Source organism: Prionailurus viverrinus, chromosome C1, assembly GCF_022837055.1.
Source record: "Prionailurus viverrinus isolate Anna chromosome C1, UM_Priviv_1.0, whole genome shotgun sequence".
Classification (NCBI taxonomy): Eukaryota; Metazoa; Chordata; class Mammalia; order Carnivora; family Felidae; genus Prionailurus; species Prionailurus viverrinus.
Genome location: NC_062568.1, coordinates 210,291,797 through 210,319,634, shown reverse-complemented (window position 1 = coordinate 210,319,634; position 27,838 = coordinate 210,291,797). Strand labels below are relative to the sequence as shown.

The 27,838-nt window shown below is 60.9% G+C and overlaps 1 protein-coding gene across 6 annotated transcripts; it reads right to left on the bottom strand.

Annotated features, from left to right (window-relative positions):
• Position 1: 1 nt before the first annotated feature.
• Positions 2 to 27,738, bottom strand: PLEKHG5 (pleckstrin homology and RhoGEF domain containing G5). 6 transcript variants are annotated; one of them, XM_047871663.1, is made up of 22 exons: positions 27,711 to 27,737; positions 26,768 to 26,844; positions 11,272 to 11,401; positions 9,979 to 10,081; positions 9,541 to 9,598; positions 9,096 to 9,187; positions 8,538 to 8,674; positions 8,111 to 8,256; positions 7,425 to 7,619; positions 7,153 to 7,347; positions 6,781 to 6,876; positions 6,123 to 6,173; positions 5,847 to 5,996; positions 5,429 to 5,539; positions 5,148 to 5,297; positions 4,920 to 5,057; positions 4,627 to 4,746; positions 2,850 to 2,982; positions 2,635 to 2,750; positions 2,365 to 2,552; positions 782 to 1,558; positions 2 to 496 (listed from the first exon to the last, which is right to left on the bottom strand). In XM_047871663.1, exons 1-22 carry the CDS (start codon positions 27,712 to 27,714, stop codon positions 487 to 489), a joined length of 3,177 nt encoding a protein of 1,058 aa, XP_047727619.1. In that variant the 5' UTR covers positions 27,715 to 27,737; the 3' UTR covers positions 2 to 486. The 6 variants fall into 6 exon arrangements, with proteins under 6 accessions (XP_047727619.1, XP_047727621.1, XP_047727620.1 ...); XM_047871665.1 differs by lacking the exons at positions 26,768 to 26,844; positions 27,711 to 27,737 and adding an exon at positions 22,491 to 22,615; XM_047871664.1 differs by lacking the exons at positions 26,768 to 26,844; positions 27,711 to 27,737 and adding an exon at positions 17,161 to 17,359 and having other exon boundaries at positions 8,111 to 8,178.
• Between the last annotated feature and the right edge of the window lie 100 nt (positions 27,739 to 27,838).

The following is a 27,838-nucleotide window of genomic DNA, read 5'->3' as shown; positions in this document are numbered from 1 at the left end:
CTTCTGGTAGTATATACAAGTCTTTATAAAAGAATCAAAAGCTCAATAAATATGCAACTTTACACAGAGCCCAACCCGAGCCTGGGGTGGCCAGTGGGCCTGGGAGAGAGGGAGGCAAGGACAGGAGAGCAAACATCCCGTTTGGGGCCGGATGAGGGTGGAGGTGGGAAAGGCCGCCCTGGAGCCCACCCCAGGATTGGAGCTGGTGACTTCAGGGAGCAGCGAACAAGGGACCCTGCGGGGGTCGGGTGGACAGGTTAGTGGGGGTGGCCTTGGGGGGAGTCCTGAGGAAGTACTGCGGCCTGGGCCTGGAGCTCTGCTGAGCCCCCCTCCACTTCCATCCAGTCTGGCAAAGTGCAAATCGGGGGTCCTGCCCGGCGCTCTGGCTACTGTGCGGGCAGCAGCCGGAGCAGGGACCCGGATGCCCCAGGAGGCATGCTGTTTGCTGTCTCTCGGTCAGTGGCACCCTCGGGGGCCTCCCTCTGCTCAGACCTCCCTGCAAGAGAAGGGAAGGGACAGACAGTCCTTCCTTGATTGATGCCACTTCCAGAGGGGGCTCTGGTCACCCTCCCTGCCCCACCAGACTCCTTAGGCCCCTTCCCCACCACCCACTGTAGACACTGCCATTCAGGCTCTGAAGCAGGTCTCAGGCTCCCTTCTCCCATCCCCACCTCCTAATGCCATCTGCTCCCAGCCATGACAGTGCCCCTACCCATCCCGGGACTCAGTGCCCCCAAGGCCAACACACTGGGCCACAAGCCCTCTACCCCAGGCCACTCACGAGGCAGTGAGCGTGGAGTTAAGCAGCAGGGTGGTCCTGATTCGGTACAGTTGGGCCAGCGTCAGCTTCCGGTGCTGGGCAGAGATCCCTGGGTGGGGCTCGGGCTGCACCCTGGGTGAGGCCCCCAAGGACAGCTCTCTGCTCCTCCTGGTGGGTCTTTCGGGCGCCCCAGCTGGGCAGCTGGTTCTGCCCTCCAGCTCTGATAGCTTGGGGCCACTACCAGGGCTAGGTGCCCCCCGGTGAACCCAGCTGGGCCCGGCTTCCTGAGGGGAGCCCTGAGTCCTCGTGCCAGAGACCGTAACGGCCAAGCAGAGTTCTGACAGACTGCGGCTGGGGGCCGGGGGCGCTCCACGGGCAGTGGCCCCTGATAGCAGCTGGAGGAGGCTAGCCTCAGATTTGGACTTGAGCAGGTGGGGCGGGCGGGGCAGCAGCTGGACAGGGGTGCGGCGGCGGAGACGGGGTGAGGGTGGGGGTGAAGGGGCCTGTGGTAACTCTGGGGGCCGGGGCGCTGGCTCCACCACAGGGGCTGGGGCCACAAAGTCTTGCAGGGAGGTGGGGGAGAGGGTGCCGTAGGCAGAGTCCATGGAGCAGGAGCGGCCGTCCACGGGCCCCAGGGGCAGCAGCTCGCTGGTGGGCGTGACAGATGAGGCAGTGGTACTGAGAGAGGTCTCGTCCGACTGGGAGCTGAAGGGGCCACCCTCGAACTCGGGAGAGGACAGCGGCTCCCCAGGCTCCACCACAACCATGGCCAGGGTCTCCGTGGAGCCATCTGAGGCACTGTGGGGCCGGGAGAGGACAGTCAGCCCAGCCTCAGGAAGCCCAGATGGCCTGGTATAGCCAGTGCTTGGCAACGCAGAGGTCCACAGCCTCCGCCCTCCCGACTTGAGGCTCAGAGATGGCAAAAGCATGTGGCCTGTGAGCCAGAGCTCCCAACCCTGGGCCCACAACACAGATACCCATAATGATGTCTGTCACCATCACACTCCTCCCTCCAGCTGGACACAGTGCAACAATCCTCAGCTCAGGGGCGCCCGGGTGGGTCAGTTGGTTGAGCGTCTGACTCTTGATCTCGGCTGAGGTCATGATCTCATGGCTCGTGAGTTTGAGCCCCGTGTCGGGCTCTGCACTGGCAATGCGGAGCCTGCTTGGGATTCTCTGTCTTCATCTCTCTCTGCCTCTCCCCCACTTGCTCGCTCACGCTCTCTCTCTCTCTCTCTCAAGAATAAATTAAAAAAAAAAAAAAAAAAAGAATCTTCCGCTCAGCTCCACCCCACTGGCACTGGGGGATCAGAGTCAGCGCTCAAGTTCAAAACCTTTTGCCATCCCGGCCGGGACTCTGGTGGGAGACAGAGCCCTCTCCCTCATGTTGTGGTCACAGCACGAAGCCATTCGGAGGAAGGTGGGGAGTCTGGGCCCTACCCGGTGTCAGCAGCCCTGGGGTCAGGAGGGCCCCGCTCGGGGTCAGCGGCCCTGGGGTCAGGAGGGCCCTGCTCAGGGTCAAGAGGGCCCTGCTCGGGGTCAGGAGGGCTGGGCCGCAGCACTTGCCCTGCTCTGGCCCGCTGAGCGGCCCCAGGCGAGCATACCAGTGCTGGGAGTTGAGACTGTTGCTGCTCCTGCGCAGGATGGTGGGGGAGCTGGCGGCAGAAGTGCTACTCTCCCCCGCTTCCTCCTCGTCCTCGTCCTCGTCCTCTTCGTCCTCCTCCTCTTCCAGGCTCTGCAGGTGCGGCTGGCTGCCTGGCTGCTCCTGGGTGCGCAGCTGCTGCAGTTGGTTCTGCAGGTGGGGGAGGGGGTGGTGAGCGGCTCCCCCCGACAGGCCACCCTGGCCACCCACCCGCCCACCACTTGGCTCTCACCTGGGCGTTGTAAATGGCGTCCACCCAGCCACGGCACAGAGCCTGGCCGCTGGCCTGGAACGTGTAGGCCCCCACAGCACTGTGGAACTCATTCAGGTAGATGAGGAGAAAGGAGCCTGGTGAGGAGGGACTCCCATCAGTGCCAGCTAGGACCACAGCCCCTGCCCATCACGGCCCCCTCCCCACCCCACCGGGAGCAGGGCCGGCCTCCTCACCGGGGTCTCGAAGCTCCCGGCACACAATCTTGTCCACCAGCAGCGGTGGCCGGATGACCTTGGTCCTCTCGGCCTTCTTCACCGCCTTGGTCACCAAGAGTAGGTCCGTGAAGAGGAAGCAGTACACGTCCATCTGGAGTGGGGGTGGGGGGAGCAAGGGGAGCAGGCCAGGCCCGGGATCAGGGCCAGGGTCTTGGGACCTCAGCCTATCTGCCGTGATGCCCTCTCCTGGGCTGGGCCCCTTCCTGCCTGCACTTTGGTGATGTCGCTGGGGGCACCCGGGTTTGGTCAAACGCCTTCCCTGCTCCCTGCCCCCCATGAATCTGGGAATACAATTAAGATGAAGAGCAAGGTGGAGCTAACATACTTGTCATTTATTTCAATTAAAGGTTTACATTATAATTTAAAAATAATTCCAGAAATTGGTAAACCACAAGAAATTATAATATTCTCAAATGATAGAGAATAACTGAACGAGGCTCAAAGACTGCTTCCATTTGGGTGGTTCAAAGCATGTCTGAAGATTTTGAGGCTTAAGTGACTGTCAGCCAACAATTAAAGGGTCCAGGGCAGCAGTGCTGAAAGTGTTCACTTTTAGATAGTACACAATATAAAAATTATTCTTTTTAAGGGGCGCCTGGGTGGCTCAGTCGGTTGAGCGTCCGACTTCAGCTCAGGTCATGATCTCGCGGTCTGCGGGTTCGAGCCCCGCATCGGGCTCTGTGCCAACAGGTCGGAGCCTGGAACCTGCTTCGGATTCCGTGTCTCCCTTTCTCTCTGCCCCTCCCCCGCTCACGCTCCATTTCTCTCTGCCTCTCAAAAATAAAGAAATGTAACAAAAACAAATTCTTTTTTTTAATTAATTATTATTTTAGAGAAAAAGTGTGTGCCTGTGTGAGAGAAAACAGGGAGGGGCAGAGGAAGAGAGAGGATCCCAAGCAAGCTCCAGGGTCAGCCAGAGTCTCGTGCAGGGCTCGATCTCACAACTCAGGGATCAAGATCTGAGCTGAAATCAAGAGTCAGACGCTCAACCGACTCAGCCACTCAGGTGTACCAAATAATTCCTTTAAAAAAATTATGTTTATGATAATATTAAGATATTTGTATTTTTCACTTTGATCCCCTCAGAAGTGAAAAAGCAGAGCTTTCCAGAGGCTACAGGACATGTGATGATATCATTGTGATGGCTAATGGACTTCTGCTTGTGTATTTTTATACTTTCTAGAATTTCCTATGGTAGTAGTTTAGATTGTAAGTATTTTCAGAGATTATTTCAGTTTGTTCTCAAAAACAATACTATGTGTCTCTTATTTTTGTTTATAGGTGTTATTACAATAAACTGTACCTTAGTTATAAAAAAAAAAAGGTTTACATTAAAGAGAAAGAGGGAAGTGATTTTAAAACCACAATTTGCAGGCTCTGGGTTAAGCACCTGGGATTAATAGCTCAGGAGCGAGGCTCCAGGTTGTTCCTGGCCTGCTCTTGGAATGGGCCCCCTCCCTCCCACCAGGAACCCACATGGCACCAGCAAGTGGGCAAGACCAGCATCCCACGGGCTGTGTGGTTGCTGCCGTATCTGTAAAGAGTAAACGGCAGGCAGATCATCAGCCCTCGTGTGACCACAAAGTCATCCCTTCTTGAATTGCCACCCAACTGCCAGGGCAGCTGAGAACCACTAAATAGGGCCCAGAAGGTCCCCAGGAAAGGGTGGTCCAAACGCACAGGGGAAGAGGGGGTGCAGAAGGGGCCCCGGGCGTGAGGTGGTCCCTAGACTCACCTTGCTGTCCTTCCCCTCCTTCATCCTCAGGCTCCCCTCCAGCAGCAGCTGTCGTGTCTCCTCGGGGGAGGCGCCAGGGATGGGTGCTGTCAGGTCCAGATGCAGAAATTCCTTCAGGAGCTGGTGATTGGGGGCGGGGCAGGGGGGGGGGCACGTGTAGGGAGGTCACGGTCTGACTCCCCTTCTCCGCTGGAAGTCCGCGCGAAAGATTCCCGGCCTAGGCGCCTGTCTGCCAGGGTGGCCCCTCCTCCATTCCCACGGGGCCAGGGTCCCCCGCACAGGCAGCCTCCCACCTTGTCCACCTCGTCGTTGCTGCCCTCCACCACCTCGTAGGCGTCGATGCGGCTCACCACGGCCGCCAGCCGCTGCCGCTCTTGCCGCTGCCGCATGCACGCGTTCACGTGGTGGATGAAGCGCTCCACCGAGTCGATCTGCAGGGCGGGCAGGCGATGGCAGGTTCAGGGCCAGGGTCTGGGGGCGGCCGCGAGCTGCGGAGGGACCCCGCGCGCCTCCCCGGTTACCATGGTGACGACGGCCTCCTTGGCGCGCGGCTCGTCGGTCTTCCTCAACACAGACTTGAGCAGCAGCGGGTACTTGGTGAGCCGCTGGTGGGGCTTGGCCAGCATGTCGCTCAGCTTCAGCCGCTGGCACTGCTGATGCTTCTCGGCCCACTGAGGCGCAAGCGGGGACTCGGCTCAGGGCGCGCCCCGCCCCCGGGCCCCAGGCCACGCCCGCCCCCCCGCCCCCCGTGCACCTGCTGCCCCGGTGGGCCCAAGTGTCCTGCGCCCCGGCCCTTCCTCACCGTGACGTATGCCCGGAAGAGGTCGTTGTCGCGCAGCAGGCCGCGCATGTACTCCATGCAGCTCTCCTCCTCCATGCAGTATCGTATGTAGGGCTTGAAGAGGGAGCCGAACTGGCCCGGGACGGAACAGGCACGGTTACTGCGCGCTCTCCCCGGCCAGGCCCTGCGCCGGGAGCCTCACGAGCCCTCCCTCGCCGCACTTTCGCGACCACCCCAGGCTGAACTTCCGCCAGACAGAAAGGGCAGATGGCCAGGTGGGGTTCAAACCCTGGCGACCAACTCGGAATTCCTTGCCTCCGACCACTAGGGGTCACGTGGCGCCAGGGTCGGGAGGGAGGCCGGGGTGGTGGGCAGACGGGATCGGCGCCCTAGCCCTGCCGCGGTGTCCCCCACCCCCCGTGTCCGTCCCGGCCCGTACCATCTTGAAGCCTCTGAGGAAGTCCCCGGGCTGCAGCAGCGCCCGCGTGCGCCGCGCCTTCTCCAGCACCGGCACCATCACGCTGCCCCACAGTCCGCGGTGCAGCCGCACGATCTCGGGGATGTTGCTGAACAGGCGCTCGGCCTCCACCTGAAGGGGCGGGAGGTGCGCTCGGCCCCGCCCCCGACCGGGCCCCGCCCCTCCGGCTTCCTCCTTGTGTCCCGCCCCCCGCCCCGCCCCCAGCGGCAGGCCCCGCCCCCCGGGGCCACACCTCACCTCACACAGCAGCCCCGATTCTTGCAGGTTCAGGAGGCAGCAGAGGAACAGCTGTGGGGGCAGGGGGCGCTGCAGCTGGGGGGGCGTCCCAGTCCCGACGCCCCCCCACCCCCAGGCTGTTAGGCTCCCCTCTACCCCTTACCCCTCCCAGGAAGCCCTGAAGCAGCTTGGGACAGAGACGGTTCACCCCTTCAGAAAAGGCCCGACCTCCACGGCCCACCGGGGGCTCATCCTGCCTCGTCCCCAGAGGGAAAGCTCTGGGAGACTGGCCTTGCAGTGACACCTGGAACTCTCTCCTCCAGCTTTGTCCTGGCTCGGCCCCAAGTTTCAGCTAAGGAGTTCTTCCCGAACCCCAAGCCAAAGATAGGTGCTCTCCCCAGGGTGAAGTACACACACACACACACACACACACACACACACACACTCACACTCCACTTCCACAGGCTGGGCGTGGGCTGCTGGGCACCTGGCACACAGCAGGTGTTCAGAGACAGTGGCTGAATGAACGAGTCCAAGAGTGAACCTAGTGCTCAGCTAACTTGGCAAACTTGCCCAAAGCTTTCTTTCCCTGTTCTTCTGCAAAGCCCTAAACTCTGTTCAGGGGCCCCCAGAGGGAGGCCCTGGGGGGCAGGGAGGCAGGGTGCGGACCCACACTCACGTTGGTGATCACCCTCAGTTTCTTAATGTAGGAGGCTTCTGTGTGCAGGAGCTCCCACACCGCCTCCTGCTGGTGGCACTGCCTCCGGGACAGCTTCTGCGGGAAGTGCAGGAGGTTGGCCAGGAGTCCCAGAGTGTGCCAGGATGACCCGGGAGGGGGTGAGCCACCTTGCAGGCAACCTCCTTTTCCCCGTGGAAACATGAGGTCCCCCAAGTTCTGCACCCTCTTCCACCACTAAAACAGCCAAGCGGCACACCGCATGTTCCTCGCCTCAGTTTCCCCACAGCCTGGTGGGGAACACCTTGTCACTGGGTCCTTGGAAGTGTCCCCTTTCCCTGAAGGGAAGGGAGGAAGGGCCGCGGCTGTACCCACCTCAGGCCCATCAATGAGCTCCCGCCAGCTGTCTTCCAGCCGCAGACAGGCATCCTCCTCCTCCTCCTCCTCCTCCTCGTCCCCCTCCTCCTCCCACGAGTCGTGGTCGAAGCGCAGCCTGCGGGGCAGCCGCGGCAGCCCGAAGAGGCTGTAGGCGTGCAGCTTGCCCTCCAGCTGCTCCATCTTGTCCACCTCCTGGAAGGAGACCCACAGCTGGGGTCAGGGGACGGGCCCGCCAGCCACCCTGCCCCAGGGCCCACGGGACCACATACCCGGCCCAAAGCGCTGGTGCTGGGGCCCGAGCTGAAGAAGCCACTGAAGCGACTGGCCGCCCGGTTCTTCCAGCTGTCGCTGCCACCGCTGCTACCACTGGGCAGAGAGCAGCTGGAAGGCGTGGGGGCCTCCTGCCCAGGGATGCTCGTCTCCCCCAGGAACTCCGACATGTTCTTTCGGCGGCGGCCAGGGGCCTGGCCGGGAGAGGGCGATCAAGGCCAGGGCCCCCCTGACCCTCACACCCCCCTACCCCACGGTGGGTTTCCTGGACCTCAGGGAAGCTGAGACGTGGGAGGGTCTCTGCACCCCCGCCCTGGGATGCCACCTCTTCTAAGACCCGTAGATGCTCTGGAGGCTGAAGATCCAGGCACAGGTGTAGCTGGACCACCGCCCAGCCCCCAGCCCCAAGCACCACACAGTCACAGGCACACTTAGATGCACAGCTTATAAGCACAGCTCCAAATGGATACACACACACACACACACACACACACACACACACACACACACACACTCCTCAGGCATTAGCAGACTCTCAGAGACAAGACCCATTATCTTGGGGCTCCCTATCCTCAGAGCCACCCCTATTTTCCAGAAGGGGAAATTAAATCCCAAGAGGTGAGGGGCCCAGCTGACCTCCCCTCTAAGGTCCCTCCCCGCCCCCAGCCCTGACACAGCCCCTCACCAGGATATCCAGGCTCTCCCGGCGGCTCTGGGGTTCCACACGCTCCAAGGAGGGGGGCCCGGCCCTGGCTGGCCGCAGGATTGGCAGACTCAGGGATTTGGAGTCCTTCACTCCCTGTTCCACCTTCCCCTCGTCCCCCGGTTTGGCTGGGGCAGCAGTAGGGGGCAAGGAGAGGTCCTCAGCATCCAGGCCCGGTGGAGAAGGGAACCTAAGACCTCTCTCTCCTGGATCCCAACCAAGGCCTAGCTGCCCTCCCGTGAGGCCCCGCCCTGCCAGCACCCATTGCCAGGGCCCAGCAGAGACACCTGTATGGTAATGAGCCAGCTCAGGGCCATGGCCAATGGGAATCTGAGCCTGGGAAGAAGCAGCCATCTCCGGGAGGCCCAGTCAGGCCCCAGCCACCCCACCTGCCAGGTTAACTGCTCACCTTTGACCCGCAGGTAGTGTCCCCCGAACCTGTAGGCCTCAAAGGTGAGGGACAGGGGCGTGTTGGATTGGTCCAGGTAGATATCCACCTTGCCCAGCGTGATGCCCTTCCTTTCAAATACCGGCAGCAGCACCTCCCTGCCCCAGGATGGGAGGGGTGGCTGTTAGGGGGCAGGCACACAAACCCCCACCCTATGCCCAGCCCCAGCTCCACCCCACCTTACCAGTGGGAAAGGGAGCCACCCGCAGGATCACACACAGGTACGAGGACATACAGGTGTGCGTGCACACATAGCTGCCTACAGAGGTTCGCACGCTCCCACATGGGTCGACACACAAGCCAGTGCTCCCATGCCCTCCCGCTTCCGTGTCTGCCACCAGGGTGGACACTGTCACGTGCTGGTCCACATCCAGGAACCGGGCCATGCACACACGTGTTGGAATCCATGGGTGGGTCCGCTCACTCACCGGCCACCACACAGACACACACAGTTATGCCTGCAAGGAACCCCCGCACCCCCGGCCCCACTCCCCCTGCCTCGGCCCCACCAAGCCCTACCCCAGCGACTTCTTCTTCATGGCTGGTACGATCTCTGTCTCAATGTCTACATTCAGGTCAAACTTCAGGGTGAAGCACTCCTTGCTGGGGTCCTGAAAGGGTGTGGTTCTCAGCTTCTGCACCCCTTGTCTCGGCGCCTCCCCGCCTACCAGGGTGCAGGATGGGAACCCCAGCATGGGAGTGAACCCGGGGATCTCCCCAGCCTGCCTCGGTCCCAAGGAGGTGCCCAGTGTCCCTCTTGCCCAAGGGAGGTGTTCCTGTGGCATCTCCCATCCGGTAGTGGGCGGCAGGGCAGGGTGGGCAGGGAGGGACCCATTCACTCCAGGCCCCGTTCCTGGTCCTGGAGCTCAGAGCAGACGGGCCCAGTCTTGGGGATGGAAAGGAAAGGGCCCAGGAAGGGCAGGGGCTGACAGGAGCCCCCCCTGACAGCCCGGGGGCTCCTTACATCTGTGTGTCTCCTCCTTGCCTTCTTGGAGAGTTTCAGGCCTGTGCTCTTCCGGTCCCTGCAGGACAGAGGGCAGAGGCTGGAGGCACGGGTAGGCCCTCACCAGGGCGGGATGTGAACAGGCCCCGGCTGCCCACTCTTTGCTCACCCCAGGCGATCAGATAACTAACTCAGGTGCAGCTCAGGCAGGCCAGGGCCCACAAGGGGCTGAGTGCCCTCTGGTGGCCAACCCAGGAGCCACACCCAGTGGTACCTAGACAGGAGTCTGCCTGCGCCAGGCTGGAGGCTGGCCCAGGCTGGGCAGCTTCCTCCAGGAATCAGGGCATCCACAGGGACATGGAGGGGTCTCCAGTCGGGTGTTCTGAAGCCTCTTGTCCCTGGATCTCTGATCTGAGATCCAGCCTTGGGATCCCTCAGGTGTCCGCTTTGCCCACCTACCCTTTGCCATCCAGAGAGCTTTCCTCTTCCTCCTCCAAGTCCGCTGCAGGGCTGGTGCGTGGGGGGCATGACCGGGTAGACACGTTTCTGGCCAGAACAGAGCCTTTGGGGTAAAGTGGGAGGAAAGGTCATGCCTATTCCCTCCCTGGCTGCCTTCTTAGCCTGCTACCAGTCCTGGGAACCCCCCACCCCCAACAAACTAGGGCCCTTCAGGTCTGTGCAGAGAGGGGCTCAGTCACTGCTGATCACCCATCCATCCCTAGACTCAAAAAGACACAAGCACCCTGGGATGACACCCCAGGTGATGCCCTGCCCCCAAACCTGTGGCCTCAGTTTACCCTTCTATAAAATGGGGATAAGGAAGCTCTGCCTTTGGGATTGTTGCAGGAAGGAACCAAAGTCTATGGCTCCTTCTCTCAGGCCTCCTCTCCACACAACCCCCCCACCACTGTGAACACACCCGGAGTCCCAGGAGGCCTTGGTAGAGGGGGAGAGTCCTTCTGTCCATCTGACCAGCTAAAAATGGAGACACAGGGTTGGCATTTCTGGCCAGGCTCAGATGCCTGTAAGTCACCCCAGCACAGCCAGTTGGTGCTGGGCCCGGGCCAGGTCCCCACTCAGCAGGAGGGTTTCTGGTTCCTTTCTACAAGCTCCTTCTGACCTGCCCACACCCACCCCTACGGCCCCTGCTCGCCAGCAGCCTGGCTGGAGGATCTGCCCAGCAGTCCCCTACCCTGAGGAAAAGAAAGGGGCCTTTTCCATGCTGGCCCAGGGCGAAAGGCAGGAGCAGGTATGGGATGTGCAGAACCAACGACAAGGACCCAGAACCCGGAAGAGACAGGCCTGCTCTCAACACGGGGCACAGTCCCCCAACCTTTTCTCTTGTTTAAAAACTTGTAGCACAGAAGGAGCCACAACGTACTTGGGTTTCATGATTTACAGTTAACTCTTGTTCTTCTTCTTCTTATGTTTATTTATTTTCGAGAGAGAGAGAGAGAGAGTGCGAGCAGGGGAGGTGTGGAGAGAGAGGGAGGCACAGAATCCAAAGCAGGCGCCAGGCTCTGAGCCATCAGCACAGAGCCCGACGCGGGGCTCAAACTCACAGGCCGTGAGGTCATGACCTGAGTCAAGTCGGCCGCTTAACCAACTGAGCCACCCAGGTGCCCCAACTCTTGTCCTTCTGATGGCTCGTCACAGCTCCAACAGCTACCAAGACACCGTGCCCCTAAACAGGGAGTTCAGAGCTGCTCTGGGAACCCTACGCGCCCAGCCGGGGTCCCTACCCACGCTCACCTTGGGGAGGCAGGTCGAAGCGGACGTGCCCATCATAATGCATGGCGCTGTGGAACTTGCTGTCACAGGCCTCGCAGAGGTTGAGGGGCCCCCGGCGGTGCAGCTGCTGGCAGTCAGCGTGGTGGCATACCTTGTGGGGAAGGAGGGAAAGGTGGGTCGGGCCGGGCCCCCATAGAGGGTCAGGCAGGCGGGCCTGTGGCCCGACCACTGCAGTGCACAAGTGGGGTTGTGGTCTGTCCGAGGGCTGCTCTTCATTTTCCAACCGCCCATTCCCCACAGGGTGCCCTGTGCTGATGAATTCACTCTGCAGACCTTTCCCAAACTCCACCGTGGTTCCATTCTGAGGGGTGCAGAGAAAAGCAGATCCCTGCCCTCGAGGAACAGATGGTGGAGGGGAGACTTCCTGTAAGGAACCACGAGGCTGTTGCTACCAGGGTCTCTTCCTGGGGTGCAGGCATGAAGGGCACCCCAAAATGCTCAACGCTGCCATTTGCTTCTGCCAGCTCAGTGTTGGAACCGGCAAGCCCTTCCTGTCCTCCCCTCCAGACCCTCTGCTCTAAGTTCTGTGACCTGTCTGGCCCCTGCATGGCCAAACTCGCATGGGACGGAGGGGGTTCTGGGGGAGTTAGGGGCAGGTGCTGGCAGTCTGGGTGATCAGGCAGTACCCTTCCCCCCACACACACCAGTATTTACTGTATTTACCGTATCACCCTGTACACGTTCTCCCCCATCCCTGTGGATAACTGTCCCATTTTCTCCTCTGCCCTCCGGCTCCCACAGCCTACCTCTGACCCCTCCGCTTCCTACTTTCCTTGTCCCCTGCCCCCACCCCAGCACAACACATCCACCCGCCTGCCCCACACTGGGGGCGTCACCGTGCTCCGGTCCCAGCCACCTCCCAGCGAGCCCTCCCCTCCCCTATAGTGTCAGGCTCCCCGTCTATTGGCTCAAGACAGGTTCTTCCCCATCTGCGGCTCCCTTTTCCCCCGTTCCCTTTCTGCGAAGCCCTTTCTGCGAAGCCCGGTGAAACAGGTCTCCATCCTGACCACTTCCTACTTTTCCCTCCCAGTACTCGTTACCTTATTTTCCCTGGCTTTCCATTTTTAAACGTTTCAAACCTACAGAAAACTGTAAGAACGGTACAATGACATCCACACACCTTCTACCTTCCCCCGTCACGAACATTTTGTCACACTGGCCTTCTCTGTCACCTACCTCTCCCCTGGCGCAGAAGGGCGTGGGCGTTCTCCTACAAACCCCCAAAACAATGGGCACCCTCGGGGAACCGAACGCTGGTATATGATCCGTCTAAGGTCCGCTGTCTGAACAATGGCCTTTATAGCTTTTTTCCCCATACGGGAGCCAATTCAAGATTCGCGCATGCGTTCGTTTGTATCTGTTTATCCCTTTAAGAAAGAGTTCTCTGTCCTTTTTGTTTTTTCTTTCATCACACTGACGTTTTTGAAGCATTCAAGCCAGCAGTCTGGGAGAAAGCCCCTCCACGGGGATCTTTCTGGAGGTCCTTGGATGGTTTCAGGCTGAGCATTTGGGGCAACGACACGAGAGAGTGGACTGTGCCCTCCTCAGTGCGCCCGTCAGCGCGGCTGGCTCCCTTGGGGGCCTCGCGGTACTGCGTAAAGGCCCCTTTTCTCTTTGTAATGAATAAGTAGCCCGTGGGGAGATAACTTCGAGACATCCTGTTCCCGGCAATCTCACACTCCAGGGTTTTCACATCCACTGGTGACGTCTGCCTAAATCAAACATGACTACGACGGTTGCAACGGAAGATTTTCTAATTCTTCCCTTCTCTCGCAGACCCTCTCCCATCTCGGGCCCCCACCATGTTTTCTTTTTTTTTAATAACTGTTTTGTTTTGTTTTGTTTTGTTTATTTATTTATTTGGGGTGGGGGGGAGAGAGAGAGAGATTGAGAGAGAACCCCAAGCAGGCGCAGAGCCTGACGCGGGGCTCAAACCCACACATCGTGAGATCATGACCTGAGCTGAAGTTGGACACTTAACCAACACCCAAGAGCACTCCCTCCCTCCCACCATGTTTCTAAGTCCACGCGTAGGACCCAGCACTGCCACAGGTGGTCTCTTGCACACCGTCTCCTCCGTGGGCCCCAGGACCCCATGTTCTGCGGCTTTCCCCGCAGCTTTTGGCTCCCTTGCCTGCCTCCTGCCCACGTTTATCTGCATCCCATACCCCTGGGGACTCAGCCAGTCTCGTGACCCGAAAAGCCATCTACGTGCCGAGGGGTCCCGGAGGTAAATCTTCAGTCAGGTCCTCACCCAGGACACCAGACCAACCTTCTCCATGCCCCCCTTGGGTTCCCAGAAGCACCTCCCACTGCCCACGTCCTCTGGTGTGCTGCCGGACTGCCCCCTGCAGCTCCCTGCACCTCAGTCAATGGCAGTGCCTTCCAGCTGTGTGGGTGTATGGGCTGAATTGCGTCCCTCAGACAGGTCAAGGCCTAACCCCGGGTCCCTCAGGATGTGACCTTATTTAGAAATAGGGTTATTGCAGATGCCTTTAGTTAAGATGAGGTCATGCTGGAGTCTGTCACCAAGTGGCGTATGGGGTAATCCTGTGACTGGGGTCCTCACACAAGAAGAGGAGAGACAGAAACAGGGACACGTGGGAACGAGGCAACCGGCTTAGACTACACTGGGTGGCTCTCCGTATGTGGAGAATAAACTTCCCACGCAATCGGGGTTCACTGTCACCGCAGCTCCAGGGAATGAATACATTAGGCCCAAATCCCTGGGGTCACCTCTGACCGTTCTGTTACACCCCCATCCAGTCGATGGGATGATGGGACGACGCTTGCGGCTCTCCCTTCAATAGCTGTGGCTTCAACCCGGCCAGGCTCATTAGCCCACTGCTGCCCCCTGGTGGCCGTCCCGGTCACCTCCCAGTGGGATTCCAACAGTGACCTCATAACCGGTCTCCCTGCTTCCACCTGCCCTGAGCATCATCTCCGTGAGCAGCCAGAGTGGCCCCTGTTCAACCAGGAGTCACATTCACCTCCTCAGAACCCTCGATGGCTTCCCATCTCCCTCCAGGAAAGGGCAGAGTCCCGTATGGTGACTGCAGGGGCCCTCCTGCCCTGCCCTCCTGTCCTGGCTCACCCTGCTCCACCCACGGCCCCCTGGCGACCCCGACTCGCTGCCTCCGAGCCCTGACCATCTGCCACTCCCTTGGCTGGAATGCTCTTGCACTCTCTCTCTCTCTCTCAAAAATAAATAAGTAAACTTAAAAAACAACAACAACGCTTTAAAGTCAATGCCGCTCCACACTCTCTGTCCCCTCGGTGTCCTTTCTGCGTGGACCAGCCTGTTTCACTTTGGTGCCTCTCCAGCTCGCCAGCCCTGCAAGGACAGTGATTTTAGTCTGTCCGACTCACTGCCCTAGCTCAGGTCCTAGCCACTCAGCGAATACTTGTTCGGTCTACTAATCAGGGTGATGCAGGGTCACTGAAGAGTTTTGTCTGGGGAGAGCCCCATCAGAGATTTTCAAGGTGACAGACAGGGTGAGGACAGACAGCAGAGAAAGTAATCAAAGGGAGGAAGAACAAGTCTGATCGCTGTAACTCGGGGTCACCGTGTGCCTGGGGCCGCACGGAGGGCCCCTCCCCCGAGGAGGCAGGAGCTACGACTGCCTCTATTTTACAGACGAGGAAAGTGGGACTCAGGGAGGTTTCGAGTAACCTGTTGGGCCTCACACAGCCAGCGGAGCCGGGACTGGAACCCAGCGTGGGTAGCTCCAGCGCCTAGATGTCCAGCATATTCATGCCGTCTATCTCTTGGGTGGCTAAGAAGGGAGAGAGGAGCGGGGGAAGCCGGCCCGGGGGCAGCAGTCGGGCGGCCGGTGGGGGAGTGCTATAGTGAGAAGGGGAAGCAGTCATAGTTTGATGCTGCCTGTTTGGGCTCCTGTGTCCTCCTAGGCCTCGGTCAGAGAGAAAACAAAACAAAACAAAACAAAACAAAACAAAACAAGAACACCCAAAAACGTGGGCAGAGAAACGACAGCCAGCAGGGGGCAGACTGGGGACTCCTCTGGCTCCAGGGGGTCTGACGTTTCGAGGGCTGGGCCCTGGGTGAGCGGCGGGGCGTGGACACGATGGCCCAGACTCCCGAAGGCAGCCTGAGCACCACATGCGCCCAACTCCCACACCCTTCTCAGCGGTCTTCAAGTGTGTCCGTGGGGTTTTGGGCAGGGGTGAGGGGCGCCCCTCAGCCAGCGCAGCTGTTTCTACCTTCACTTCACCTACTCCCAAACAGTGTGAAAACCGCTATCCTCCACCATGGCTCTGCCTGCCCGGCTGACAGACATCAGCCCTGGCTTTGCAGATTCTGGACCCTCCTCCTCCCACCCCTCCCCCCACCAGCTGCAAGCATCTCCTCTTGACAATGACTCCGGGCAAGGCACCCACCCCACTTCAGCCCCTTCTTCCCGAGGAGCCCCGCAGTCTGCCAACCAGGCGGCCATCCCCCGCCTCTGCATCCAGCCTGGCAGCCGGCCTGGCACAGATGGCCCCTCCCACCCCTTCCAGGCCTCTTGTGATTTCCCCGCTGGCTTCATTTTGCTGGCGCCCAGGCACAGAGCGGTGGGACTGCGGACCTGCGGGTTACCCAGGCCCTAGTCTCATAGTGGGTGGGAGGTGACATGGCAGGGGCCATGCTAGGTTCGAAGGGTCCTGCGGAGGGCCTCCGGGACCCCTCCAGCCCAAGTCCCTGGCTCTCTGCCACAATCCTGTTTTTAAACCAATCTAACGTACGGGCGGCAGATTGTACACAGAGTCACTCCTGATAGCAGATTCAGCATTCCACGAACATTTATTGAGCACCTACTAGGCGCCCGCCCTGTGGAGGCACTGGTCTCCCTGAGGCGCTCAGGAGGACTCACTTCCCAGCTCTGTCCTGGGCTCTGGTGAACACCACCGCCGCTCCTCCTCCCGTTACTACCCGTAACTACTACCACTACTAATGGTGACGGGAGCCAGCGCCCCTCCACCGTGGTGACCTCTTCTGCTTCCATCCCCCCAGCAGCCCCCAGGCTCAGGGACAGCAGGGGCATGTGAAGGTCAGGCCCAGGACCTGAACCAGGTGGGTGTTTCTTTACTTAATTCAACGAGTCTGGTTGATGATGGCTTCCAGGAGCCCCCAGAGAGAACCTCAAGGCCAACTGGGAGGCTCAGACTGGGGTGGGCAGAGGCCCCTTGCTCTGACTCTGCTCCCCCACCCCTTCTCGTACCTCCATCCCCAAACTGCTGGATGTCCGCAGCTCCCTCTGGGAGCGAGGGTCTCCCCTGCGCTAAAACAGGGCAGCCCCTTCCCAAAGCCAGACTCTTGGACCTTCTCTCAGACCGAGGTGCCTATTCTCCACCTCCTTGTTGCCCACCACGGCCACCCTCTGAGAGCTGGCACCACCCCTGCCAGTGGGGGAGGGGCAGCAGGGTCCAAGGAAAAAAGTTCCCGGGACTCAACCCACCGAGAGGAGAGCCCACCGGATGGAACAGCCGGATCACCCAGCACCTCCAAAGGCAGCGAACGGACCCCAGCTTTACGAATAACAGAGGGGGCCCGTTGGGGAGCACGGTGGGGATGGGGCACCAGAAGTCAGACTTCCCCACTCGCACACCAGCCAGAGGCTGGAGCGGGGATGGGGGGAGGGTGGGCAGGGCCTGGGCGGAGGAAGGACAGGGAGCTGGGGCCCCAGCGCAGGGCCTGGCACCCACAGGTGAGTCGGGAGGCAGCCCCAGACACAAAAGGCTAAGGGCTGGCGGGCCACCTCGCCGCCCGGGGCCCTTCGGTCGCAGGGTGGGGAAACATCCCCAGGGGCGGGCCGTCGCGCGCACCCCCGCCCCGCCGCCCACACCCCGTACCTGGCCTTCGCCGTCGCGGGCGCGACCCTCCGCCGGACAGGGCAGCCCGGGGCCCGGCCTGGAGGCCGCGCGGCGCCCGGAGACGCCGGGGCCCGTCCCCATGGCGGCCGGAGGAAGCGGCGGTCTGCGCCGCCCGCCGGACAAAGCGCGGGGCTCCGCTTCCTGCCATTGTGCGGCCGCGCCCGCCCCCGGCTGAGCGCGCCGGGACCCCGGGGCCCCCGCCCGCCTCGGCCATCCCGGGGCGGCTCCGCTGCGACCCCAGCCCCGCCCCCGGCGCAAAGGTTGGGGGCTCGGGCGTCCCCGTCGGACCTGCTCTGGGCCTCGGGGAGCTCCCAGGACTAGGGCGCCCGGGCCAGCCCGCCCCGGCTGCGGAGTCCCGACCCCCCGCCCAGCCCCGCTGGCGCCCCGCTCCGCCCGGCCCTCCACCCCAACCCCAACGCCGACGTCTGGGGCCCAAAGGCCCCTCCCTTCAGTCCTGGAGACCCCGCCTCAGAACCTCAGCTCCGGGACCCTTTCTCCCTCTCCCAAGGGAGCCCTCCGAAAGCTGGTGGCAGAAGGGGGTGGGGGGCAGAACGGGGACACCTGTCTCTGCTCTGACCTCCAACTGGCCGGGCCACACATCCAGCGCTCAGAGCCCCTCCGGAGCGTCACCCTGGCGCCCGCGCACAGTCCTGGAGAGCCCAGCCTCAGAGCCTGGGCCTGGGGGACCCTGCTCCCACTGCCCAGGCCAGCGGTGAAGGCAGAGGAGCGGAGGGCTCCAGGCGACCACTGGTGGAGGCGGCAGGCGATAGGCAGGCACGTGGGTGCAAAGGGCAGTGATGGTAGATCTTCCGGAGCCCCCAGGAGTTGGGTGAGCCGGAGCATCGAGAAAACCTGGGAGCCCAACTCGGCTTTCCCCCCAGATCTCTGCTGCTCCAGGCTGGGTCTGGGTCCCTTCCACCAGCCCCACGGCCAGGGAGGCGCTCTTCAGAGCACTAGATTAGAGGGACCAGGATTGGGGGGGGGGGGTGATGGTGGGGTCCCCGCTGTAGATTACACTCACTCCCAAGAGGTGGGGGGCGGGCACTACTATGGAGTGACTCAAAAGTCTACAGGCAGGACTGAAGCCCAGACTTCGGACTCTGTTGTTCTGGAATGGCCTCCTTGGTACCCCATCTCAGTACCTCTGGTGCTGCAGGGGGGACATGATGTCATCACCCTACCCATCCCCTACACAGCTCCTCCTCCATGGGGTGGGGGGGGAGGGACAGGGCAGGGTCTCTGAAGATGGCTCTGAGGAGGCAGCAGTTTACTCCAATCAGGAGGTTTCAAGGACCACCTCCACTCCCAAAGCCCAAGCCATCCACTGTCCACACCACAGGCAGATAGATCTTTTGAAAACTAAAACCTGGACACCTCGCTCCTCCCTTAAAACCTTCCAGGAATTTGGAATAAAATCCCAACGTGGCTAGCCCCGACCTCACCTCCCGGCAGGTCCCTCATGGTGGTCTCCATGCTAGCCTGCCTCGCCATCCCCACGACTCACCAAGCTCAGCACCCACACCTCTGTGTTCTCTGTCTGGAACCCTGTGCCCCTGACCTTGCCACGGCTGGCACTGGATCCCGGCTTCAATGCCACCTCCTCAACAAGGCTTTAACCTCCTCTCAAAATAAGCCCCTTACATGTCTCACTTCCAATCCTCTTGAACTAAACTCTTTCCTCCTAAGCATTTAAAACTACCTGAAATTGTTTGACTTCCTTGTTCACTTCTTGATGACCACCCCTCCCCACTTGAATATCCTCTCCAGAGGCCAGGGTCCTTAGCTGTCTGGCCCACACGGTGCCCTCCACCCAGCAGGTGCTCAGTGTAGACTAGGAGAACAAATGGATGAAAGCAGAGGAAGGGTCTTCATGCCAGAGAAGGCCACGACGGCAGGGAAGATCTCTGCCAGGGTGTCCCTTCCTGCTGCCAGTGGTCGACAAAACCTTCCCCACTGCCTGACCGTAGGATTGCTTCTTTTTGCTAGCAAACGTGACCTCGGGCCTGCTGGCCTGGGCGGTGGTTTCTACCACATATTCTCTGTTCTTGCTGCCCTACAGGCTGACAGCTGAGCACTCCCAAATGCCAGGCCTGTGCCAGTATCCTGTTCACTACTCTCAAAGGAAGAGGCACGGTTACCATCTCCACTTAACAGATGGGGACACTGAGGCTTGGAAAAGTTAAGTGGCTTGCCCCGGGTGCAAAGTGGGGAAACAGAAGAATGCCTGTGCTTTGGACCACTATCCAGGGGCCTCAGGCAGGGTGGGGGGCATGGAGACCAGCTAAGTGGTGGTTTAACAGCAGGGCCTTGAGTTCTACCGGCTTGGGAACAGGGCAGGTCCCAAAGCCAGTTCAGGGGGATCCTACTGGCCTGGGGTTAGCAGGTCACATCAAGCAGAAACCTCGGGGGCTGGGCCAGGTAGGTCACCGGAGGTCACCTGAGTGACCAGGCCCTGGCCATTCCCCAGTCATGCTGCTGCTTGCTTCCTCCAGCCACGGCAGAGGGCCTGCTCCTCAGAAGGCCAGGGCCCTAGTGCCCCAGGGCCGAGAGGGAAGGAGGGTCAAGGAAGCTGCAGAGTCAGGGGAGGAAAGGAGCCCCTGGCCCTCACGCCAGGAGAGGGAGAAGGCCTCAGCAGACTCCTGGGTCCCCACTTCCTCTAGAGGAGGGAACTGAAATAGCCCATGCCCAGGACAAAGAAGTCCTCGGCCCTGGTTCCCTGGGGAGGGGGCCCCTCTCCAGCCCAGCCCCAGCTCCAGGCTCATGAGTCAGGACTGGCTTGTTGAAACTGATACCCAGAAACCAGATGCTGGGGCTGATGAATAATGGAGTCTCCAAGGCAGAAGCCCCCCTTCCGCTCCCCCGCCGCAGCACCATCTCCCAAACCCAGAAAAGCAGGGGACTGTGGGCAGTCCACCCCCACAGCAGGTGGGGGACCCGGCCTGGTCTTTGGTAAGACAGAGGAGCTCCCTGTCTAGGAGGAGAGACCATAGATCTGGGGCCAGCTCCATGTTCTTCCCACAACAACCAGCCTGGAGCACCTTGGCTAGAGGGACACCACTGCCCAGGGGCTCCCCATCCGGGCTGAGCTTCTCTGGGAGCCTACTGGCCCCAAGGCCCCATCTAGCTCCTTGGAAATCCAAGGGTGGAGGCTGCATGTTTGAGCAGGTCGGCCAGGGTGGGGCCAACTCTGCCAGGCTGCTCTCCAAACAGCCCACCCAGTCCCTCCCTTCCCCTAGGCCTGGGCCTCACCCCTTGTCCTTGGATTCTGGGGCCCACCTGGAGGCAGAGCCTGCCCTAAGGCCCTGCCCTGTGCTGGACCTCTCTGCAGGCCCAGCTACCCACGTGGGCCCCAGAAGTCAGCAAGGCCCCTACCACCCCAGGGAGCAGTCCAGCTGGGACCCAGTTTTAGGGACAGAGGCAGAAGCTGTGGTCAGTGAACCTCACCTCCTGCCCAGTCCCTGCACTAATGTGCCAGGTCCTGGAGCCCCAGATGCCAGCATCGAAGCCAGTGCCTTCTCCTGATACCTCTCTCTCCAGCACTGTATAAAAGTCTCCCTGAGAGGGAATGAGGAAGAAGGCACATGCCTGGGCTACAGAAGACCTGCTTCTGGGTCCCACTTACCCCTGCCCTTGCCCATCTGTGCAAAGAGGGCACTGGCCAGTTCTCTAGAATATTCTACCTAGGGATGGCTCCTGGGCCTTAATATGTGCCTGGACCCTGGCCAAGGGGCAGAAGAACAGTAAAATCCTCCTACAGCCCCACAAACCTGGGGAAGGTTACTAGGGAATTTGTAGGGTCCAGGACCCCCTCGGTCTCCATTTCTTCGTCTTTCATCAAGGCAAGCCAAGGACTCTCCAGGTCCATGGGTCTTCTCCCTCTCCCCTCCCCCAATCGGGTCCCGGCCGGCCCAGACTGCCTGAGGCTCAGACTCGCGCGCCCCCTGCCGGCCTCGAAACGACTTTCCGCCTCGGACCAACTCTCGGACGCCCAGATTGGGCAGGGTCGCCCGAGCCTCCCAGCCACCCCGCGCCAAGCCCCACTCCAGGATCCTCTCGCCCAGTCAACAATCCTCACACCGGAGAGGGGTCCCCATTGGCTCCACACTGCCCTAGCGCCGAGCCAACCCCACCCTAGAATCACTGGGGTGGGGGCGGGAGCTTGAGCCCATTCCACCCTCAGGTAAATGGAGGTAGAGCCAGTGGAGCCCATCGATACCCACCCCCGCCCCCCGCAGCCCTGGGACTGCGTCGGTCCCTTTACTCCCGGTTCTGTCCATTAATTCGGGGGGAGTCCTGGACGCCGGAACCACAGCCGTCCCGATCCCAGCCCCGTCTCGTCCCCAGCTTCCCCTTGAGACTCACCTTAGGGACATGGGTCTCCTCCCCTGTGGCTGGGGCTCGGGCCAAGGCTGCCAAAGCCCCGAGGGGCGCGCAGAGCCAGGGAGACCGGAGCCGCGGGGCGGGCTCAGTCGGCTCTGAGCCGCCGTGGGGCGCGGGACGTAGGGGAATTACGGTAGGCCGGCGCGGGCGCTACCACCTGGGCGGGCCGGGACGTACCATCGGCGCGCCCGGCTGGCGAGGGGGAGCGCGGGGAGCCCGGGAAGGAAGCGCGGCCGGCGCTGGGGGGTAATCTAGGGGCCGGGCTGCGGGGCCGGGAGGGAGGGGTCGTCACTGTCCCCGAGGGGGCTGGCTCTTCACAAATGTGCGGGAAGTTCCAAGTCCCTAGGCTTTAACCTGGGCTTGAAGACGGGAGGTCGCCGGTCCCCGGCGAGGGCCCGCGGCGGGAAGCAGTCCCGGCCTGAGAGAGGGAGGCCCCGGGGGGTCCAGGCGCGGAGACCCGCAGGCCGAGCCCGGCCGGGCATCGCCCCAAGCCAGGCTCGCTTCCGCTGGATTCTGAACTGTGCCGTCCACGGCGCCTGAGAAACGAGCCGCCTATCTCTGCCCCCTCCTTTTCCCTAGCCCGTGCCTGGCATGGCTGAAAAGGGGGCCATTCGGCCCTTTGGTGCTTCCCAGCTTCCCTCTCCCGGTTGCCTAAGTTCAGAATAACTCCGCGCTGGGCACGGGGGTTTCGGGGAGTGCACGAGGATACCGGGGAGGATACAGGAGTATTGCGAGAGGAACTGGCCCCAGCACACCAACCCCCTTCCCTAATTATCACTACGGGGTGGGCCTGGGGCCGATCTTGGGCTCAGGCCCACCATCGTTTTTCCAAACCTAGAACCCCCTCCCACAGGCCTGTCACCAGGCCAAGGCCTCTAGGCTGCCGGTTCTCTTTCCTAGAAGGCTCTGCCCTCTTTGGCAGCACTGACCTCACTGGGGCTGGGTCCACTCCAGGACGGCTCATCTTGGCCACATCACACATGGTGGGTCCTCTATCCCTGCCTCTTGGGCCTGGCGCCCCATGCCGTCACCCGCTGCCCCCAGAATGACTTAGCCAAAGCCCAGGACTTCTGTTTGCCCTGCTACTCTGGTTCTGCCGCTTCCTCCAGCTGCAGACTGGACTGCCACCTGCCTACAGCTGACCAGCATCTAAAAGTCACCCCCAGAAATCCCCAGAGTCTGGCCGTTCTCAAGGGCACCCTGGCCTCCCACCTCTCACTCCCAGAGCACCACCCGGGAGAATAGGTGACTCCCTCTCCCATTATTCACTACATCCTGCCCATTCTTTCCCCACAAGGATCTCAAATCCACCCCTTCCTCTGCCCTGTGTCCGCTGGTCTTCAGCTGGCCACCACTCCCCTAGACACACCTCCCCCTGACTCATCCCTGCCAGCTCACAACCTGTTGTTAAACCGGCAGGGAACTCTAAGGTCATCAAATCCAACGTCCACTCTGCTTGAATACTTCTAGGAATGGGGTGCTCACAACCTGTACACTGGGGAGCAGCTTCAGCTGTTGGAAACTTCCCATCCTGCCTGGGCCCTTGGAGCCAAGCAGAAAAAGTCACCTCCCTTTCCTCCTGATAGCTCCTTAGAAATGGGAGGCTCTGAGGACAGACAGATCTGGTTTAAGTCCTGGCCTTGCCTTGGTGAGTCACTTACCCCCCTGCTTCATGGGATCCTATCGCTCACGTGGAGATGGGGTGGTCCCTATGGCATAGGGAGGGTGTGAGGACAAGAGGAGGTCCCTTTGGGGAGGCATAGAAAGCAGGGCCTGGCACACAGTAGGTGCTGAATACATGAGCGGTGGCTGCTAGAAGCATCACCTTTGAGAATGATGCCCTGAGGGTCCCATCTCCAGGATAAATACCCTTGAGTCTTCAGTTCCCTCTGAAGTGATGGTCCAATGTCCCCTGGGCCAGCGAAAGCCCTCCACCATGTCCCCTTGTGACCTGGAGTGCCCTGCAGACTTTGACCAGATCACCCAGCTCAAGGGGGCCCGGCGAGGAGTTGGGGAGTCCGGACACCATCTGTCCTGTGGTTAATCTGCAGGAGGGCTGGATACTCACTATATCATCACCAGGCCCCCCTTGAGAGAGGGAACAAACACTCCCTTCATCTCCACCCCTCCCAAGACTCCAAGCTCCACCTGCCCTGGGGACAGGACAGATGTGCCATAAACATTTGCCATGCTGGGTGGGGTTGGCTGGGGTCTGGGCTGGAATCTGGGGAGGTCTCAGATCTCAGGGAGGGGAAGGAGGGCACGCCCAAAGCCTAGGGGTTTCTCTCCCCTTCCATGGCGGATGAACAGCTAGCATTCTCTTGAACCTACATCATGCCACACTCCACGCCAAGCACTTCACATCTAAGCCCTGTTTAATCCTACCTACAACTCAAGAAGCCTCAGTCTGCAGATGAAGAAACGGAGACCAGAGAGGTATAGTGACTTGCCCAGGGTAACACAGCTGGAAAGGAGTAGGCTTTGACCTTGGAGCCACTCTACACATCCTCATCCAGAGCAGGGGCAGGGGTACAACTTCTCTCCTGTGATCTCCGAGGCCCTGATTTCGGGGGGCTCCTGCTCCTCTGCTCACTCAGCTTCCCTCCATCTCCACACCTCCTCGTTCCTCAGGACACCAGCAGCCTCCTCCAGGAGCCTGTGCCCCGGAACCTCCAGGGCAGGGGGTAGGCGCAGGGCAGCTGCTTCATCTCAGAAGCCCCAGCACCCACGACAGGCTGAAATTTAAAAAGCCTGGAGACAGGCTTGTCAAACCCAAGTGCTGACTTCTCCCCTCCTAGGATGTCCGCTCCAGGAGGTCCTGGGCCTAGAAGTGGGCCCTGCACAGCAGACGCTACAAGCTCATTTGGTGAACGCATGAATGACATCATCTCCTTTAAAAAGCTAGTCCTGGGGCACCTGGGTAGCTCAGTTGGTTGGGTGTCCGACTTCAGCTCAGGTCATGATCTCACAGCTCGTGAGTTCGAGCCCCACGTCGGGCTCTGTGCCAACAACTCAGAGCCTGGAGCCTGCTTCGGATTCTGTGTCTCCCTCTCTCTCTGCCCCTCCCCTGCTCATGCTCTGTCTCTCTCTGTCTCAGAAATAAATAAAAACATCAAAAAACTTTAAAAATAAAATAAATAAATAAATAAAAAGCTAGTCCTATCCTGCTAGCCTTCTGAGCGTGGCTGGGGAAGAACAAGAATTAGGCCCTTGATCCCCCCTCCGGAAACAGCTCTGCCGGCCATGCTGTACAAGGTGGGCAAAAGCTCTTTCCTCTCTGAGCCCCATTTCCCTCACGTCATGCGAGAATAACACTTTCCTCCTGAGCTCTCGAGGGTTCAGTGACACAAGCATCAGGGCCCGACACCCCACCTAGGGCACAAGTGCGTTTGGTTGGTGGTGGTAATTGTCACCATCAAGGACATTCTTTGTTCCTCTTCCTCAGCAAAGCAGGATGTCATTTGCCTCTTCTCTCGCTCTCTGCTTCAGCCTGCTCGACCCCTTGGCAAGACTGGCCCCCCTGCCTCTCTGATCACTCAGGCATCCTTGGCCCCAAAGTGAGTCTGTGCCATTTGTCCTAAAGTGGGTCCTACGAGTGCCAGGGCCTCGTGTCTCCCACGGCAGTCTGGGTGACCCTCTGGCCCATGGCAGTCATGCCGAGTTCCAGGCAGGCCGGGGCTGGGCTGGAGCTAGGACCGGGAGGCTGCGGAGGCCCCCCACTTGCTGAGACCAGCTCTCAACTCACAGGCCTCACCTCTACGTGGTCCGAGCCCTCCTACCCTTGCCCCTGCCTGCAGCAGCTCGGGGACTTGCCCCAGGAGCAACTACCCAAGGAGGGGCCCCAGGGCTCTGCAGGCCCCTGGCAGGATGTATGTTGGGGGTAGCTGAGGCCAGTTTGTTGCCAGGAGCCCCCATCTGGGAAAGAGGCAACCAGCCAACACCAGAGCCCCAATGCCAGGCACCATCCGTGCCAGCAGATTGTGTCTGACATCACAGCCACCCCCCTGCCCGGTGACCACGGCAACTGAAAGCCTCCCCCTCCTGTCTCCGCCCCCAGAACAGTCCTCCGTGTTCCTTCTAACCTGGTCTTCCTGTGCAGAATGTATGAGCATGTGTCTGGGAGGAGGGGGGTGGGAGAGGGAGCTGGGGGGGTGGGAGGGTGGCATTTTTAATTTCCTGCAGCTGGCAGAGCTGAGCTACATGGTGGTTAGGAACACAGGTTCTGACATTACACAGAGCCGGGCTCTGGGTTCGAATCCCAGCTCTACTATATCCTGGCCATGTGTCCTTGGGTGAGCCATTAGCTCCCTGAGCCTCAGTTTCCTCATCTATAAATAATAACGACAGGACAGATCTCAGAAGGCCAGAAGGAGGAGACAGCGAGTCCTCAGCTCCACAGCTTGACACAGTAAGAGCTGGCAGTCATTACCATGGTCACTCAAATGCGTGCTGGAAGGGGCCACGCTTGGGTTTGAGCCCTGGCTTGGTCTCTCATGAGCTGTGGGGCCTGAGCCAAGTCACAGGACCTCTCTGAACCTTGGTATCTTCATCTGGAAAAGGGGGCACGCAGGCCGGCCCAACAGAGCTGCCACAAACAGCACATAAGGCACAGAGAGCATGTGGCACAAAGCCCGGCGCATAATGGACAGAGGTGCCCGGCGACGATATTTATCGTTCTCCCTCTTGTTCTGCCCTGCTGCTGGCTCCCAAGGCCTGGCGCTTCAGGACCAATTTGTCCCTTCTTCCCTCTGTCATTCCCATGGCACCCTCACTCTCACCAAGTCTCAAAGTGTCCCTGACCCATGCCCAGGCCTGAAGAGTGATCCAGTGCTCCAGGAAGGGGGCCAGCTGGGCACTGGAGCACAGCCTGAGCTGGGGGGGGGGGGCGGGGCGTCCTTTCTCTTCCTGGGTCTCAGCTTCCTCATCTGTGACATGGGGCCACAGCTCCTGTCACCTCAGGGTGGCCACAAGGACTGCAGTGCAGGAAAGGGCTTTGGTGTACCCCTGCCCCCTGTTCTTACAGAAGTCCCCTCCATTTTGCTGTTTCTGAGCCAAGGGCGGCCCCTTGGCCTCTTCAACAAGCCGCCCTGTGGCCCTGCCCACCCTTGAACCCAGAGGACACTGTGGGTATCCATGCCTGAATAGAGAGAGGGTTGGAGCCCTGTCCTCTCTGCCCCCGGCAACCCAGGCCCTCCAGCCTCCCTACCTTGGCTGCCCGCCCCTTGTCCATGCAGTTGGGGTTCTGACAGCGCAGTCCCTTTTCCTCCGCCAGGCTCTGGTCATCTGCAGAGGAGAGAAGCAGAGGGTTATCAGTCGGGTGGGGTCCAGGGAGGCTGCGCCCCAGGCCAGGGCACCCAGGAGGGCCCTGGGGCCCCAGTGGCCTCCAGACTAGAGGATGGGTGGAGCTGTCTCCTCAATCCTCCCTTCAAAGGAGGTCAGTGTCCCTTTCTCTTTTAAATGCCAACTTATCTGCACGGGAATCTGTTTGCAGAGCCCTTTTCTTGTTGCAGTTCCCCAGGGAAATTATCCAGATTCCACGGGGAGAAAACGTCTTTGGAAATGAGCTGCTCCCTCCCTCTGTCCCACTAGTGGGGGGCGGGGTAGCTCAGTGACCTTGCGGGGCTCCAGATTTCCTGGGGGATCCCCAGAGGGCTGCCGGGTCCGCGGTCCCTTCTGACCCCCTGACCTCCACATCACTGCCTCTGTGGATGGACTCCTCTTCAAAGGCCCGGGGTGTCCCCTTTACCCCGCGGTCCATCTTTGACCCAGAATTTGGCCCCCTCCAAGCTGCCTCTCTTCCTAGGGGCTGGGGTGCAGCAGCGGAGGGGGCTGGGAAGGGGCAGACAGGCTGCCCGCGCCAGCCAGCGTGCAGGGCCAGGGGAAGGGGTGCTGCTAAAGCGGGCCCCAACAAGGGGACAGAGTTTGGAACCCCACCGCCCTGATTCCGAGGCCGGCGTCCACCTCCCACCGGGAGCAGGCCTTACCCAGAGCAGGGGAAGGAGCGCGCCCTGCCGCCCCCCCCCCCCCCGCTCCCCCCGCCCGGCCCGCCTGCGCGCGGCGCCCCCCGCCCGCGCCCCTCCTCGAGCCGGCGCGGAGGTAGCCGACCGGCAGGCCTGCTCGGCGGGGCCGGGCCGGGGCCCCGCACTCACCCATGGAGGAGGCGCCGAGCGGCCGGGGAGGCGGGCGGGGCGGGGGGCGCCACGGGCCGGCCGGCGGGGCGGGCGACGGCGGCGGGGGACGGGCGCCAGCCGGGTGCCGGGGGAAAGGCCGGAGCGCC

Coding starts and splice junctions, on each gene's coding strand:
- PLEKHG5 (XM_047871661.1), bottom strand. CDS start 17,262: ATGGGGACGGGCCCCGGCGTCTCCGGGCGCCGCGCGGCCTCCAGGCCG. Junction 8,257..8,537: donor ACACTACCTGCGGGTCAAAG/GTGAGCAGTTAA, acceptor CTGCTGCCCCAG/CCAAACCGGGGGACGAGGGG. Junction 5,298..5,428: donor TCTTCCGGGCATACGTCACG/GTGAGGAAGGGC, acceptor CTTGCGCCTCAG/TGGGCCGAGAAGCATCAGCA.